Raw genomic sequence first — 18,882 nt, forward strand, 5'->3', positions numbered from 1 at the left:
AGCCTTCATGTTGAAGACATTCTTAAAGGTTAATGTGGTGGCATGTCCATTTATTCATATACACATTGTAATGTTCATTGCTGAGTGAATAGAGAAATGAGTGGCATATAATATACAGAGAATCAGAGAGATTGATAGATATGAAGAAGATAAAACAGAACATACAAACATATGATGAAGATAAACAAGAACATACAAACATATGACGAAGATAAACAAGAACATACAAACATATGATGAAGATAAACAAGAACATACAAACATATGACGAAGATAAACAAGAACATACAAACATAAACATACAAACATATGACGAAGATAAACAAGAACATACAAACATATGACGAAGATAAACAAGAACATACAAACATATGATGAAGATAAACAAGAACATACAAGCATATGACAAAGATAAACAAGAACATACAAGCATATGAAGAAGATAAACAAGAACATACAAACATATGACAAAGATGGACAATGAACTTGCAAGCATATGACGAAGATAAACAAGAATGTACAAATATATTATAAAGAAGATAAACAAGAACATACAAGCATATGACGAAGATAAACAATGAACTCACAAGCAATTGACGAAGATAAACAAGAACATAAAAACATATGAAGAAGATAAACAATGAACTTACAAGCAATTGACGAAGATAAACAAGAAAATACAAACATATTATAAAGAAGATAAACAAAAACATACAAGCATATGACGAAGATAAACAATAGCATACAAACATATGACGAAGATAAACAATGAACTTACAAGCAATTGACCAAGATAAATAAGAACATACAAATATATTCGATGACGAAGATAAACAAGAACTTACAAACATATTATAAAGAAGATATACAAGAACATACAAACATATGAAGAAGATAAACAAGAACATACAAACATATGAAGAAGATAAACAATGAACTTACAAACATATGATGAAGATAAACGATGAACTTAAAAGCAATTGACGAAGATAAACAAGAACATACAAATATATGACGAAGATAAACAAGAACATACAAATATATGACGAAGATAAACAAGAACATACAAATTTATGACGAAGATAAATAAGAACATACAAATATATTCGATGACGAAGATAAACAAGAACATACAAACATATGAAGAAGATAAACAAGAACATACGAATATATGACGAAGATAAATAAGAACATACAAATGTAATTATGAAGAAGATAAACAAGAACATGCCACATAGGGTGAAAAAGATTGATAATTGGAAAAGATGTAAAATGTAGACATACAAGGAGAGGAGAGGAGAGAGAGAATGAGGGTGAAACAAGGAGAGAGAGAGAGAGCATTGTTTAACTCTTTCCATGCCAGGGACTTTTGACAGTGTTTACAATCATATGGAATTAAGCACACAAAGGGTTAAACCGTTGAGGACCCTGGGCTGATTTCACTACAACAGGCATTTCCCATAGACACTTACTCGGGACTCATCCTCAACAGGTTGAAGGGGCATTCCAGATGATTTTCATAATTTCACATCATGTAGTACATAAATCGACAGCTTCATGTATAGATTCGTGGAATTTATTGTGGTCCTTGAGCAGAGAAACTAATAAACTGAAAATCTTAAACAAATTACACTGAACAGTGTTGATGACATGAGAGCCTCACATATTTCAGAAATGTAGCAGTGTAATTCTATTACAATACTGCTTGCTCAACAAGTTCACCCATGAAGAATCTTTGCATGCCCTCTTCTTTTGTTCTGCTTCCTTGAGCCCGCACTCATGCATTCTTATGGTGAGGCTGCCATGTCATTATCCTTGTTCATTGCAATTTGTTACAAATTTTGAAAACATTCTAATTCCTCATTCCAGTCCCTATAAATTCTGAAACTCTGTACTCAGTTTAACTGATTCATAATTGTTCAAATGTAAAAGTCTGAAAATCGTCTGGAGGTCCCCTTTAATAAAAGAGAGAAAGTGGAGTGAAGAAAGTGGAATGAAGAAAATGAAATGGAGGAGAGCTAGAAATGATGTATAGAGGGAAAGATTGAATGAAGAAGGGATGGAGGAGAAGAAGAAATCAGAGCATATGAGTGGAAAATGGCAGTGAAGGATAGTCGGTGGAGAGTAAGGAAGGGCGGCTCTGAAGGAGTAGACTTCTTGCCATATCTCATGCAATCCCATTAGCTGCCTCAACCAATCTTATTAGCCAATCTGATACTCTGTCTGGGGTATATCAGAGGGGTTTCACACTTTGAAAATAAATCATAGTTTATCATGTTTCCATTTTTTTTTTTTCGGTGGGGAGGGGAGTTGTTTTGGAAAAATGTGTTAAGATGGTGTGAAGATGATTGAAAATGGGAACAGATGTATAATGTGGGAATAGAAAGAGGGGTAAAGAGAGAGAATGAGAAATTTAAATTATTAAGAGTGCGCTGACAAGCCTCTCAGTCTCCTCAGACTGCTACGTGCAAATATTTTATTACAAATCTGTGCCACACACTATGGTCTGTCAATCAGACATTTTACGTAACTTTCCCTTTGCTTGTACTCCAGAGTTTGTATGTTTATGCACTATGGTGGTGGTAAATGCAAAGTCAAGCTACCAGTATGTGGTTCTAGAGGTCAAACTATTCACATACAAGTGCACCTCCAAAATCAAGAAACACTCATTTGGAAGACACGTTTTGAACATGATTGGTCAAAACATGTGTCAGAAAAAGCATCGTTTAACCCATTGAGGATGGACTAATTTTGCTACAACAAGCATTTCCCATGGACATCTGTCCGAATATACTCAGGGCTAGTCTTCAACAGGTTAAGTTTGCTGTCAAACTTTAGAGTTAAGAGAAATATCAGATTACAACAAAATGAGTTTCTAAGCATGTTTATAAGCGTGATGATTTTCCAGTGTGAAAGGGCTGCGGCTTTCTCTGCAGGGAAATTAGCCTGATTACAGGAGGTTGTTTAACTTGACGTCATACAGCATGCCTCTGGCTGTTCCGTCTCCCCGCAAAGCTCTCTGTACCTGCTTTGTGTGGTCTTGAGTCCTGTGACATTAGTTACCCGAGCATCATATTTGTTTGTTTGTATGTTTGTCTGTGTGTTTGTGCATTTGTTTGTTTTATATGTTAGTTTTCATTCTCATGTTTACATCCCCTGCGTAGCAGCCAAATCTCCCTACTTCTGTAGGAGTCTACCTGAAAAAAATACCTACCCCTGTCCTCACGAGGAAATATCAAATCCTTTTTGATTTTGGAATAAACTTTTTCTGTTGCACTTTATGGAACACACAAATATCTCCTTGAAAATGTTCCTGAATTTAATATCTTAATGCTGACAGGGATGCCCATATTTTACTGTCATCATACACTATTTTTCTACTATTTCTATCGTATCCACTCCTCCATTTGTGACCCGCTACAACAAAATGGTCCTAAAGTCGCGCACGGTCGAAGCCATGAAAATCGAGTTTGAAGTTAGAGCATCAAAATTGGTCAAAACTTACGATTTTCTGAATTTGACATATTATTAGAGTCTGACATGTCTTCTATCATCTGTCGAAATTTTGAAGCAAAATGATGAAAGGAAAGACCAAAAAATAGCGTTTATCTGGGCCATGTTTTTTTGGCGTTTCAACGAAGCAGAAACTGGTTCGAACATTTGGATTGAGCACCACACATAGGCTCCGCTCCTAACAACGACCAGAGTGATCTCATTGGTCAGTTTGCTGCTTGCCGCTAACCGAAGCGTGAAGCTCGCACACTGCCCAGTCGACTGGTGTGTGCGGGCGGTTGCACTATGCCTAGCCGCTTCTCCTGACATCCTGGTCACTGATTGGTCGGTGAGGAGACCGCCGATGCTGTGTTTGAATGAGCATTTCGGGGGTTGCTAGGGCTTAACTTCTATTGTCCGGAGGTGAATACTGACTTGCGTGTCTCTTGATTGTGATTGCGTCGCAAGGAGAACTTTTAGGGCGCTTTTCTCGAAACAGTGATTTCCCAGACGTCTTGACATGCTCTCTTTTAAACATCGATATCTCCGCAGCCGATTATTTTTATGAGACGTGTTGTATATCAATTTAAAGCAGAAAGATTAGTGAATTGTGTCATGCAATTTTCAAATAATCGACCTCGCCCGACTTTAGGATCATTTTTTTGTAGCGGGTCACATTTTATACCGTGATGGTGTTAGAGATATATAGATAGATACATGTAGATTGATGCATTGATAGATAGATAGATGAATGGATAGATAGATAGATTCAGAGTTCTCATAAATGTCTGGCTAAATTTCACCTTTATGTTCCCCAACATCTGAAGAAAACAAAACAATGATTTATGAAATAATCCCTGAATGCACATAATTCAAAAGTTACCTTTCTTTCACAAGCAATTTATATATATATATATATATATATATTCTTTTTTTTTCAAGTAATACTTTTTTTGTCTTTTCTTTGCAGGTGGAAACGTTTGTCAATTCTAAGTTGGGTGAGACGATAAAAACACAGTACGACGAAGAGAATCGCAAGGGGACCACAGGGGCAATCGACGTCATGCAGAACATGGTAAAACAAATGGCTCGGTGCATGAGCAGGAAAGATAGGGGTTCAAGTCTTGGCTGGGGTGCAGAAAAATACAGCCATGCAGTAGAATGCTCCTAACCAAATTCGGTTTTTCGTGATGAAATGTTTTTGACAAAGGGTTGTAGACCTTTCAGTGTAATTGCAATTTAAGTTGAATGTGCCTTTTGGTTTATCAGAGAAATAAAAGATGAAAGCAAAATGTATGTAATCTCTTGAAATAGAAATAGTTCTTCCAATTCCCTTGTATTGTTGCTGTAGTATTATCATTCCTATTATTGAAAAAGGAAGTGTTTTTTTCTTCTTTATTAGAACAGTGAAATACAACCCTTTGACAATAAACCTACCCTTTATGATATGTATTCTTTACCCTGACTGGGCACTTAAGTGTAGTAGGCAGCTCTTGACAGTTAAATAGGTTTAATGTGATACTCGCTGTCCGTGTATCTGTGACAAGTCTAAATATATGTCAACCTTTATCTAAAGAATCTAGCACTTGAAGGGGTGAAATATGGGAATCCAATATGATGGTCGTCACGGCTGGCTGGTAATTTTATCACTTTTCAGCTCCGCCCTGAAAACCAGTCATGCTGAAACACAATGCTTCCTTACTTTGAGGCTGGATTGGTGTTGTGGCCATCATTCCAGCTTTCTGTCAGTCTGTCCGATGATTTGTCTGTCTGTCAGTCTCTGTATTTCTCTCTCTTTGTCTTCTTCTATCTATCTATCTATCCATCTTTCTATGACTTATTTTGTCTCCATTACAACTGGTGAAATATTCTTCTGTACTGTATACACCGAATATTTCGCGAGGTTTTTATTTTCGCGAATTTAGCGAGTCAGGTGCTATTCATGAAATTAAAGACACACGAAAATATTGACTCTGATCCCGATGTGAATGTGACGTATGCGTGTACACTTCTCCGTTCAGTACAGGACTCCATGATCACGAATTAACTACGTGCGAAATCGTTTGGAATTCCCGACTCGCGAAAATTTAGACTCGCGAAGTATATGGTGTATACAGTATCTGTCTGTGTGTCTATTGTCTTGTTTGTTTGTCTCTTTGTCTGTGCCATATTTGACTGTTTGTCTGTACATCTCTGTGCACCTTGGGTGGGAACTTCTCACACATATAGTGTATGCACAGAGCACACAACATACCAATTCTGCAGCACTCTAAACATTGGTGACCGTTTAAGCCAAGATTTGCGAAATTAAAAAGCACTCAAAATCTCTTGTCTACACTATATGCATTTAATGCCAGTGACAATTCACAAAAATTTAATGCCACAAAAAATATCTTGCTCTACAGTATACAGAGTTTAGAGGGTTTCAGGAGCACTCCTTGAGTACTGTAAAAGTGGTTTCTTTCGCGGTGGTTTTATTTTCGCGCTTTGAGGTTGAACTGCGAATTTAACATCACACGAAAATGTTTTGAAAAGTCGTGCGAAATTAACCACGCAAGGAAATGTTTTGAACTCGCCGCTTGTTACAACGATATTGCGCACATGCACACACAAAGATTCCGCCCATTGAGTGTATTGATGGTCAACACACACACAGCGATACTGCGCAGTGTACTTGTAGGTCAACTCCTGTGCGCGTGCCCCACGTGTGCGGTCATTGTACTGTTTACTAGCAATTGGGTGTGTGTTAAAACGGACGACTTCATTCAATTTCGATTTCTATCTAATAAATGAAAGAATAATTGGGTTATAGTTTGGGTTTTCTTGTGGAAAATAAAACAGTTTTTTGCCGACTGAATTCATAGATTTTGCTGACCGCGAATTATAACACGCGAAAAAGGCAGCACCGATGGAAACCGCGAAAGTATCTGTATGCGAAAGAAACCACTTTTACAGTACTCTAAATGCCTCGTATAAATGGAGTGTTAATCTCTCTTCCCCTGTCTATTCCATTGCAGCTGAAGTGTTGTGGCAACACAAACTACACCGACTGGCAAGACAGCTTGTGGTATGAGAAGGAGAACCCAGAGAACATCACAGTGATCAACTATGTACCACAGTCATGCTGCGTGTCCACCGAAGACAACAAGCTTCGGGACAGAGCGCAGTGCCAGGAGGACGACTCGGTGGATAATTCGGAGCGGTTTTCTCTGGTATGTCTGTAGCCAGCTCACTCGGCCATCACTCATACTCTGTCAAACCTGAAACATTCACGGCATGAAACGTTCGCAAACCAGAGCCGATGGCCTTTTTCTGGGAATGAACTAACATGAATTAGCAACTGGCGTTCAGTGCATTGTGTAGACAAAAACTGTCACATGCACTTAACTTTTGCAAATTTTGGCTCCAAACAAAATTCAAAATTAAAAAGAAAGTTTCATGCATAGTAAAATTTCTGGTTTTACAGTATCTCACCTGAGAAGGGAAAATACAGTAAAAGTGGAAATTTTCGCGATGTGAAAATTTTTGCGTATTTTACACAAACAGATACAAGCGCAAGAATAAAAGTATGCATATATTTTTGCTTCCCATCCATTCCATTAATTAACGTCTGGATTCCGTGGAATAAAAAATATGCAAAATTCATTTTACCTGGCCGAGGCAAACAATTACTCATTCAACTAGAAATGTCGCTATGGCGACTGGTATGCCTCCGCCATAATGCATTGTTCTCCTAAGAGGTCTATAGTACAATGTCTTGACAATGTGTGATGACAGTTTCACATAGTTGGCTAAATATTAAAATGACAAAATGATAAAATTGTCACAAATATGTTGAATGTTCACTTTCCTTGAGCTAGGTTTAATTGGATGAATGGCTATACTGTCTAAGAGTGCAGGCATTTGGGGATTTGAGGTATTTGTACCTGACTTTTGACCCTTTTATAAGTTTAAGGAAGAAGTGAAATTTAGCACTTGACCTTGACCTTTGAACTTTTGACAAGAAACTTCCATGAGAATTTCTATTGGGGAATACTTCCATACATGTACACTAATGTTTCAACAAAAATCCTGCTGGCATTGCATAGAAAGAGGGAAATAGTGACATTTTGAGTAGTTGACCTTGACCTTTGACCCATGACCCCTAAATTCCCTAGATGATCACTGCCAGTTAGTACATGCATATGTACTAAGTTCCATGAAGATACCTTGAAAGATTTGCAAGATATGGAGAAAAAAGTGAAATGTTAACATTTTCACTTGATCTTTGACCTCTGACCTCATTACCCAAAACTCTCTCTGGTGAATCTTTATTTGGTAGTTCATGTATACACTAAGTTTCAAGAAAATACCTTTAGGCATTGCATAGATATGGGGGAAATAGTGAGATTTTGAGCATTTGACCTTGACCTTTTGACATTTGACCTTGAGCATGTGCACCCCAAAGTTGATAGGCACAACCTTTCCCACTCATACATACACATGCCAAGTTTCATTAGGATACCTCAAAGCTTTTTTTAGTTACGCTGTCCACAAAAATTTATTACGGACGGACGGAGGGACAACCCGAAAACATAATGCCTCCGGCGACACTTCATGGCAGAGGCATAAAGATATCCACTATTACAGTAAACTAAAAATAAAGAGATGCAAGTTTTTTGCTTTGTTGTGGTACTGAGCAGCAATGCCAACTGTTGCTTGTCTGCAGTATTTAGTAACTTTTTCTTTTTAGCTCACCTGAGCCGAAGGCTCAAGTGAGCTATTGCGATCGCTCTTCGTCCGGCGTCCGGTGTGCGTCATCCATCGTGCGTCGTCCATCGTCCGTCGTGCGTAAACATTTACATTTTCATCTCCTTCTTGAGAACCCCTTGACTGATTTTCACCAAACTTGGCAGGTAGCATCCCTAGGGGGATAGGATCTCAATTTGTTCAAGTGGGCACCATACCCCTCCTGGGGGGCCCCCAGAGGGGCCCAAACCCCCCCCCCAAAAAAAAAAAAATAATAATAAATAAATAAATAAAAAATAAAAAATTAAGGAATCTTAAAAAATCTTCTTCTCTAGAACCAGAAGTGATAGAGCTAAGTTAATACTATGAATTAGTACATTGATGACTGTAGTTTCAAGTTTGTTCATGGCGGAATCAGGGGTGCCCCCCTTGGGACCCAGGGGAGGGAGGTGGGGAGGGGTCCTAATTGGGCCCAAATTGTACATTTTCATCTTTTTCTTGAAAATTCCATTATGAATTTTCACCAAAGTTGGCAGGTAGCATCCCTAGGGGGAAAGAATCTCATTCCCATCAAATAGGTACCATGCCCCACCTGGGGGGCCCCAGGGGGCCTAAATTTGGACCGAAATGGTAAATTTTCATCTTTTTTGTCTCGCCCACCGGAGGTGAAGGCGAGACTAAGGGATCCAAATCCGTTGCGTCGTCGTCCGTCGTCCGTCCGTCGTCCGTCGTCCGTCCGTCGTCCGTCACAAATGTTAAAGTTTACCTGCAAGACTCTCTTATGATGCATAACTTGGCAACTGTTACAGCAATGGCAGCCACACTTGGGTGATAGAAGCACTAGGGGTATCTTCATGTTATGGTGTTGTCAGAGGTCGTGTGATGATATCAAAGGTCATTTGAGGTCATATATTAAAGAGTATGTGCAAGACTCTCTTTTCTATGTTAAAGTTTACCTGCAAGACTCACTTTTGACAAATAACTTCACATAAGTTGCTTGGATTACAACCTAACTTGGGTCATAGATGCACTGGGGGTACCTTCATGTCATGGTGCCGTTGGAGGTCACAGGATAAGGTCAAAGGTCATTTGAGGTCATACATTAAAGTTTACTTGCAAGACTCTCTTATCACATGTAACTCGACACATGTTGCTACAATGGCAATCAAACTTGGGTGATGGATGCACTGGGGGTACCTTCATGTTATGGTGCCGTAAGAGGTCACACGATAAGGTCAAAGGTCATTTGAGGTCATACGTTAAAGTTTACTTTCAAGACTCTTATCACACGTAACTCAGCACATGTTGCTACAATGGCAATCAAACTTGGGTGATGGTAGATGTCTCTTGGGAAATTGAAGGTAACCACAAGGTCAAAGGTTACAGACGGGGGTCAACAAACTTTTAGGGCCCAATGTTAAGTTTTTAGGGCGCGTTTCGTTTATAGCTCATAACTTTTGATCCCTTTGTCCGTTTGTGACCAAACTTGGATGGAAGATGTCCCTTGGGGAGGTGAAGGTCGTCACAAGGTCAAAGGTCACAGACAGGGGTCAACAAACTTTTAGGGCCCAATGTTATGTTTTTAGGGCGCGTTTTGATTGTGGCTCATAACTTTTGATCCCTATGTCCGTTTATGACCAAACGTGGATGGTAGCTGTCCCTTGGGGAGTTAAAGGTCATCACAAGGTCAAAGGCCACAGAAAGGGGTCAACAAATTTTTAGGGCCCAATGTCAAGTTTTTATGGCGCGTTTCGTTTATGGCTCATTACTTTTGATCCCTTTGTCTGTTTGTGACCAAACTTGGATGGTAAATGTCCCTTAGGGTGTTGAAGGTCATCACAAGGTCAAAGGTCATAAGTAGGTCAATTAACTTCTGGGAGTTATAAAAAATATTAATTCCTTGTACGCGAATGGGCGAGACACAATTTGGCGATTGCCTTGTCTTGAAAACCCTATCACTAATTTTCACCAAACTTGGCAGGTAGCATCCCTAGGGGGATAGAATCTCAATTCCATCAAATGGGCACCATGCCCCACCTGGGGGGCCCCAGGGGTCCCACCCCCCCCCCCCCCCCTCCTGTAAGGAATCTTTACAGATTTTCTCTAGAACTGGAAGTGATTGAGCTAAGTTCATACAATGAGTCAGTATATTGATGACTGTTGTTTCAAGTTTGTTCATGGGAGAATCAGGGGTGCCCTCCCCCCCCCCCCCCCCCACCCCCTTGGGACCCAAGGAAGCGGGATGGGATGGGGGGGGGGGTCCAAATGCGTGCCTAAATTTTCATCTTCTTGCTGAAAACAACATAATGGATTTTCACCAAACTTGTCAAGTAGCATTCCCATAGGGATAAAATCTCAAAGTGTTTGAATGGGCACCATGCTTCCTTGGGGGCCCCAGGGGGGTCCAAACCTCCTAAATTAATGAATATTACATAATATTTTTCTCTAGTTCTAATCAAAAGTGATAGGGCTTTAAGTCTTTTTTCCGCAGCTGCATAATCCAATGTTCTATAAAGTACAGTGTAGGGGAAGTGTGGGAGAGTTGAGCCACTGGGAGAGTTGATCCAGGCCACCTCACATCTTCACAGTGACTGACATCAGTCAGCTGCTGCCATTTCTTGTTCATGCCTATGATTAACTATATACCAGTGTATGAGGCAGTGACGTTGGACGAAGCATGACAAAATAGTCAAAGAAAAACCATTTTTGGTCACCAAAAGTGAATGTCCACTTGTCAGATATGTGGTTTTCTCTTACACCTATGGTAGAGGATAAGTGCGAATCAGTTGGAGCAACAGATAGTCTGTATATCACTTGCTTCTTTCAGCAAATTTCAACATGTTTGGTGCGGTCACTTTCGTAGGCTTTGAGGGTTAGTTTAAATGGCGGCTGTAGGGAGAGTTGAGCCAGCGTGTTGAGGGAGAGTTGTGCCATGGCGAAACCCTGCATTCCAGTGGCTCAGCCCTCAAGTGGCTCAACCCTCCCTTCAAGTAGCTCAATGAGTGTCATTTTTTGGTCAAAGAAACAGGTCTGCAATTGGATGAGGTGAGGAATATTGGAAAGGTATGTGGTGTTCTCGCCAGGGGTGACGCCCTACGGGCGGTTTCTTCTTCCTCACACCAACAGTTGACTTATTACGCAAATCCACTCAGGGTGCATCTAGAAATCCTGATCATGTGATCGTAGGTGGACCCCAACAACATCCACATTATCCATCCGATGACCCGTAAGTCAAACAGACGCCCCGCCCCCTCTGTTACCATTACACCATCCTTCCTTTAGATAGGTTTCCATAGTCCTTTTCTTTTATAAGCCTGAACTTCTTAATATGATATGTAGGGCCTATAGCATAGTGGCTCAACTCTCCCAACCCTGTGGCTCAACTCTCACCACATCAAGGGAGACTTGAGCCATTTTGCAAAATATTTTTGTTGAAGTGTCATCCCCAAGTTGTTTGTGCTTGGTGTCTTATTGGGCTGTCATATTATGCCTGAATAGTTGTATTATATACCAGCGAAGGAATAATCCATAGATTGTGTATAGTTACTGAACAGTATCACTAAATGTAAAAAGTGGCTCAACTCTCCCACACTTCCCCTACTTGGCAGGTATTTTTACCAGTGTGATGGAATATGTAAATGGACACCATGCCCCCATTCTCAAAGCTACCCCCTCCTTAAGTTTCCAATGTTCTCAGGTAAGAGTCTGCAAGAATGCATGGAAGGTGAACTTGCGATACTCAGGTGAGCGCGTGACCCCCCGGTCTCTTGTTTCAAATATGCTATAGGTTTATTAGAAAATATAATTTTTTCCAAATTATCTTGCAATACATGTCTATTGCAGGAAAGGTGAAAATGCTGTTTTTCCACCAAAAATATGTCTTTTCAACATTCAGAATACTGCAATGATGTTTACAAGGTTGGTATCCCTACAGACGGAAAGAAGTATATAACTTTAATGTAATGGACCAAAAACCAGGATTTTATGACAATTCTTTGCACAAATTTACAGGAGAGAGTTGTGATATCAAAATTTCCATTACTTTTATATAGTAAATTCAATTTTGATCAAAACTCTTCTATTTTGTGTATTTGATTTCAGCTCTTCTTGTAATAGGCACCTTGAACTTGTTGAGGAATCACACTATGAGAATTTATTCCTTTCAAGACTTAGTACTTAATATTTGTTATTATCCAGACCATTTTTGAATGTACTCAAAAACCTCTCGTATGTTTCTTTTTTCTCTTTTTATCTAGGGTTGTTTTCATGCGATGTATTCTCGACTGCTGGAATACGTTTGGGTTGTCGGTGGTGTGGGAATAGGCGTGGCAGTTTTACAGGTAAAAACAAGCAAAAAATATATAAATATATTTTGCTAAGGTTATCTGACTTGTCATCATAGGAGCCTCATGCACTGATTTTCACATTTTTATTTATTTATCAATCAGGTCATTCTCCAGACTTGTAAGCTTTCCAGTCATGAATGATTTGTCTTGCTAACATTCCCAAATCCCGCCACAGAGGGCGTGAAACCACCACCCACCAGATGAACACACATTTGACAAAAAAAGGTTTTACAGTTGATAACAAGGCAGCATTCAGGAGATTTGTCCTGTAGACACAGTAGTTTTTATTAAAAACACTGTTGTAACATGCTATGACAAAATCAAAAGTATAAATTTCAAAATATTTCTAAAGCATTGAAGTTTGGACAGGAAGTAGTTCAGATATCAAACTTTTTAATTTTCAATCAAATAGGTCATTTTTCTTTTGTTCAGCCAAATCACTTATTTTGCAGTTTTCTTAGCTTTAACGTTTGTTACTTATTAGGGTTGAGTAGAGACAGAAAGGTTTGTTGGATGTGACCTTTATCTCCAACACAAGGTACTTATTTTAATTTTTATCATGAACGTGAGCTTAATCCAGAATTCTGCTTTGTTCTATTTTCATCATCTATCTCTTCTTCAGTGCGTACTATTTCCTTTGGGCTCCTCCTTGGAATAAATTTGATTCAGCTGAAATCTTTGCAAGACCTGTCACATGAAGCTTTGAACACACATCATAGAATAGTGAATGTTCCAGAGTGTAGTGAAAAATTCTACCTCACATTGACTTTTATGCAAGAAATAAAATGATACATAGTAAAGAGAGCACTGAAATTTTCATCAAATTGAACACAATGTGACACTTATTGTGAAATGTCCTTTTTCGTAGACACTGAAGCACTGACACTGACATTGGGTTTAATTTAGATCTGTTTTAACCCTTTCCATGCTAATGAGCCAAATGTGCACAAATAACACACACATACCTATGGATAGGAGATAAATGTGGCCCACAGAGTGTTAACTCGTTGAGGACGGTTTGGTTTTGCTACAACACGCATTTCCCATAGACACTTGCCCGGGTATACTTGGGACTCGTCCTCAACGGGTTAAAGTGACGATATCATTGCCATTTCAAATTTATGTATAGGGATCACACAGGTAAATAATTCCCCATAGAGACATGTGTTGAAATTCAAAATCCAAAAAATTCAGCAATGAGGTGTTTCATCTTTACCAACCTGGATAAGTGAGATATACCCTTTCATCCATCAAATGTCCAAGGCGGGTTCTTCAGCTCAAACTCTGTCCGAGGGTCCGCAAAGCCAGACTATGAGTTCTTTTCACTCAAAAAATCACCTATTTTCTGTACATGCACCCAGTGAAGTATAGTCCCTTCAAATTCCATGAGAAAAGCTTTCATCTTCCAACCAAAATGCAGTTTGTAGAGGAATTCATACTCAATATCTGCAGCTATTCAGTTTTTTGCCAAACTGCATTTCTGATTTTGAATGAATTTTTTTCTTCATTTATTTTGGTATTATTGGTACGATTTTGTGAAGGGGTCTGGGACATTCCATTTTATTTACAGGTGTGAGTCCTATAGACTGAGAGAAACAGAACCTTTCTATCTGCACAGTTCAGATTTATCATCAAATTTTGTAAATTGAGTATCAGTTAATTTGACATTCTATCCCTCTCTTTGTCCAACTGTAGCTCTTACTTCTGGTGCTCGCTGTGGTCCTACTAAGAAACGTTATCGACGACGATGAGGAGTACGAGGAGTAACGACGAGCGCTGGCCTCCTTCGACAGAACTTCTGTTGTAAACGTTCTTATTGCCTCTGTCGTGTCCGGAGGAGGTCGAGCTCGGAGGACGTCAATTTGCAATGAACTGCTGTGAGGTGTGATGAGTTTTTATGATTACCCCAAAGTCGAGGGAATCCCCTTATTGGATCCCCGCAGAGTACATAGCTCTCTGTCACTGTTGCCGCAGAATGAAGCGAAGGAACCACTCGGCCTCTAGATGGGTTTTGATGGACCTTGCGTCCTGGCAGAAGTCTTGGAATGGCAATGGACTCCACTAGGGCCCCACATCAAGATGAGCCTTTGCAGGTTTTGGAAGTGACATTATGTGCGTGTTGTCATAGCAACCACAGAAGTGCTTCTCAGCACATTTAGTTGTTGCCTTGCTGTTGCTCATGGTAACTGCAATTAATGTGGGTTGCAGTGTTTTATCCCATCGGAAGATTGGAGTCTGATACTTCATGTGAACTAATCAACATGTGGTGGATTTCTCTTCCTTCGCTTGCCCACCACAACATGCATGTAGATAGGCATATTGCCATATGACAAGTACAAAAAGGATCTATAGTCTCCCTAGTATCTACCATGTTTGAATTTTCCCCTGAAGTCCAAGGGGACAAAAACAGTTGGTTTGTTGTGGAGTAATGGTAAATTAAGAGAGCCCACAAAATCCACAGAACATGGAGACACGTTGCTATTTCTATTTTGCATTTAAATGTTGCTTATGCCAAGTTCCACCCTAGATATTCCATTCATTTTACTATATCATTTTTTTTAGAAGAATTGAGTGCCAGCCAGCTCTTCAGACTCTTGTTGATTGTTTATTCTTCTTGTGATCATTGTTTTATTCTTAATGCCTTGGAGATTAAAAAAAAAAAGGATAAGAAAAGTTCCTGTTTAAGCTTGAATGTAATTAAGATTAAAGATGGATGAGAAATTATTACTATTTTGTTTCTAATATCAGCATGAGAAAGATACACTTTCTGCAATTTCATGAATATAATGTAGTATTGATAGCAATGCTACATTTTAAACCTCTGTGAATGCAACAAGTTGTAGCCATTGATTTACCTTCTTATCAATCCCAGCATAGTTAGGAATGTTTGGAAGTGAACTTTCTAGTCAATTTGCACAACTGGCAGTGGGTGAAAGATTGAATTTTGAAATTTGTTTTCAGTCATAGGGCATGCACTAAAAGTTTTCTTACATATCCATGAGTAGGACCCTCCATTATGTCATGGAATACAACTTCTTTATGAGTTGCTAGTAGCAGAAAGGCTATGAAAAGTTTACAGAAAAGTCTAGAAAGGGTCTACTCCCCTTAAAATTATTCTGACCAAAACCAGAGTCATGGAATTTGCCCTTTCACACATAAATGTAAAAATTCAAACAGTGGTGGCACTATTTAATTTCCATAATAATTTGTTGACAATACTGTGTTGGTACATAGGACCAGGGCCCCGTTGCAAGAAAGTTGCAATCAATTGCAAATAATTGCTCATTTTGAAACAACCATACTGATTGGCTCAGGGTCTGCCCTATTAAGAAGACATGCATGCAACAATGATTTTGATTGGACAGTGACAATGAGTTGCAAGTTGCGTTTAAACGCAAAGTTTCTAGCAACGGGGCCCAGGTCTACTTGATGGGACACAAAAAGTATCCATCACTATCTCTATCTCCAAAACTACCATAGTTTTGTAGATTTTCTCAGCAATTGTTATGTGTTGGGAAATGAAATATCAACTCTCAGTTCTGAAAATATATTTCTTTTGTGAGTTGACAATGTTTTAGTCATGGTAAAAAGGGGAAAATTAGATGAGATTACTATACATATACACACTGTCCATGCTTGCTGCACAGTGTTTTCACATTGTCAGAAGTGCACAAGAGAACACTGAAAGTGTGACCCCACTTGGCCTTCTGCATTTGCAAATAGCATATGGCCAGCATACGGACCCAACCGCTAGCGACAAAATTTTTACATTTATTATGCGACAGGGAGAATTTGATTATGAGATTTTCCTTAGTTCTGTTATTTTGAAGCTTGCTCTGAGGGTATGGACCTTGAAAAGGTGACCCTTAACCCTTTAACCCTTTGAAGATGGGCTAATTTTGCTACAACACGCACTTTCCATGGATACTTGCCCTAGTATACTTGGGACTCCAGTGGGTTAAAAGTTCAATTTTGCTCCCTGATCAAATTGCCAGTAGCCAAAAGAGTAAAATTAGTTGAACAGAAAGGTAGCAGTTCATTTATATTGGACTTGAACCAAGAAAGTTCTTGAATTTTGAAGTCTCCCATGTTTTAACAAATAAAACAATTCTAATTAATACCCAAAGAATTAGATTTCCTTATTTTCTTTTTTGTGAGGTAGATTCATGCAACTTTTTGCAGGTAACCTGGTAAAAGCTCACAAATTGGGAACTGTCTTATTGCTGGTAGTTAAATGGTAACTTTGATATATTCTGCTGCAAAATCAACCAATCACTGGAAGATGCAAGTATCTTCGAGCACCGGTGTTGCAATTTTTATCGCCTTTTTACGGGTTTCACAAAAAAAAAAAAGAAATCTCAACAGCAGTCGAAGAAGTTGTTGGGTTATTCTGGTAGACGTTACATTTTGGGTGACAAAGTTATTTCTTCTAGAAGAAATATGCAGCTGTGTTTGGTATGTTTACAATTGTTTGTTTGTTTGTTTGTTTGTTTTGGTTTAGCTTTCTTTACACATGGCATCATGTACATACCTAGTGATGTCATTCAAATATATGATGTTATTTAATTAGGTTGTAATAGTTTAGCCAGTGTCCATATATATGAGCCATTCGCAAACACAAGAAAAAGGTGCTAAGCAACTATGGCAAAAACCGCCCCAAACAGCACCATAAAAACTAGCACATCAAGTGAAGAACCTTATCTTTGTTCGGTGTGTCTTAAGTTTTGTCCCTTATTTATTTCCTTGGCATCAGGCTGAAGAACGTATTGGCTGCTAGTTTTGGAGGGCTGAAATAACAGTTTGCTGAAATAAGAATTGAACTGAACTGAACAAGCCTTGAGAGTAGTATTTGATCATGTTCCACTACTGGTCAAATGTAGGACATCTTGCTACTAGAATAAACAGTTGTCATAGCAGGCTGCATTCTGTGATGTTGGCTGAAGAAAAGGTGATTATAATGAGAGCCGTTCTTTCCTGTCATATTTTTAGCTCACCTGAGCCGAAGGCTCAAGTGAGCTATTGCGATCGCTCTTCGTCCGTCGTCCGTCGTGCGTAAACTTTTACATTTTCATCTTCTTCTTGAGAACCCCATGACCGATTTTCACCAAACTTGGCAGGTAGCATCCCTAGGGGGATAGGATCTCAATTTGTTCAAGTGGGCACCATTCCCTACCTAGGGGGGGGGGGGGGGGGGGGCCTCCAGAGGGGCCCAAACCCCCCCCCCCCCCAAAAAAAAAAAAAAAAAAAAAAAAATTAAGGAATCTTAAAAAATCTTCTTCTCTAGAACCAGAAGTGATAGAGCTCAGGTTAATACTATGAATTAGTACATTGATGACTGTAGTTTCAAGTTTGTTCATGGCGGAATCAGGGGTGCCCCCCTTGGGACCCAGGGGAGGGGGGGGTGGGGAGGGGTCCTAATGAGGCCCAAATTGTACATTTTCATCTTTTTCTTGAAAATGCCATAATGAATTTCCACAAAAGTTGGCAAGTAGCATCCCTAGGGGGAAAGAATCTCATTCCCATCAAATGGGCACCATGCCCCACCTGGGGGGCCCCAGGGGGCCTAGGTTTGGACTGAAATTGTAAATGTTCATCTTTTTCTTGAAAACCCTATCACTAATTTTCACCAAACTTGGCAGGTAGCATCCCTAGGGGGATAGACTCTTAATTCCATCAATTGGGCACCATGTCCCACCTGGGGGGCCCCAGGGGTCCCCCCCCCCCTGTAAGGAATCTTTACAGATTTTCTCTAGAACTGGAAGTGATTGAGCTAAGTTAATACAATGAGTCAGAATATTGATGACTGTTGTTTCAAGTTTGTTCATGGGAGAATCAGGGGTGCCCTCCCTACCCCCCCCCCCCCCCTCCACCCCCTTGGGACCCAAGGAAGCAGGATGGGATTGGGGGGGTCCAAATGCGGGCCTATTTCATCATAAATTTTCATCTTTTTGCTGAAAACAACATACTGTAAACGTCAATATTTTCGCGCGATTAATTTTTCGCGCTAAGCGGCTCGTAAACGTATTCGCGGGTTCTTAAATTCGCGCTCCGCAGCAGGTTACTTTACTGTAGTACACATTCACTGCTTTCATCCAAAGCCTCTGCTACATAGCTTGCTATGCCAGCGTACGACAAGCGACGTAGCGAAGGGCTCGACTGCGAGTACAAGCACTCAAATACGTAGTACAGCTGTGACTGTAGTACCGTAGTCACGGGGGAATGTAGCATCGGTGCGTGCGGTGCACACGTACTGTACATCCATGCTATAGTACACAGCAATCTATCGTCTCTTCGCACAGTACTAGTAGCGTAAACA

The 18,882-nt window shown here is 39.7% G+C and overlaps 1 protein-coding gene across 2 annotated transcripts in view; it reads left to right on the forward strand.

Moving 5' to 3' along the window:
* LOC139727910 (tetraspanin-6-like) overlaps nt 1-14,614 on the forward strand; it is a 74,949-nt gene extending 60,335 nt beyond the window's left edge. For both annotated transcript variants that reach the window (XM_071638880.1, XM_071638881.1), the window contains exons 5-8: nt 4,463-4,567; nt 6,510-6,704; nt 12,477-12,560; nt 14,262-14,614. In XM_071638880.1, coding sequence (XP_071494981.1) covers nt 4,463-4,567; nt 6,510-6,704; nt 12,477-12,560; nt 14,262-14,333 — 456 coding nt within the window. In that variant the 3' untranslated portion in view covers nt 14,334-14,614. The remainder of the gene's footprint in view (nt 1-4,462; nt 4,568-6,509; nt 6,705-12,476; nt 12,561-14,261) is intronic.
* The last annotated feature ends 4,268 nt before the right edge of the window (nt 14,615-18,882 follow it).

The sequence above is a fragment of the Diadema antillarum genome, unplaced genomic scaffold (assembly GCF_040938485.1).
Source record: "Diadema antillarum isolate AM-2024a unplaced genomic scaffold, OU_Dant_1.0 seq00000160_RagTag, whole genome shotgun sequence".
NCBI classification, from domain to species: domain Eukaryota; kingdom Metazoa; phylum Echinodermata; class Echinoidea; order Diadematoida; family Diadematidae; genus Diadema; species Diadema antillarum.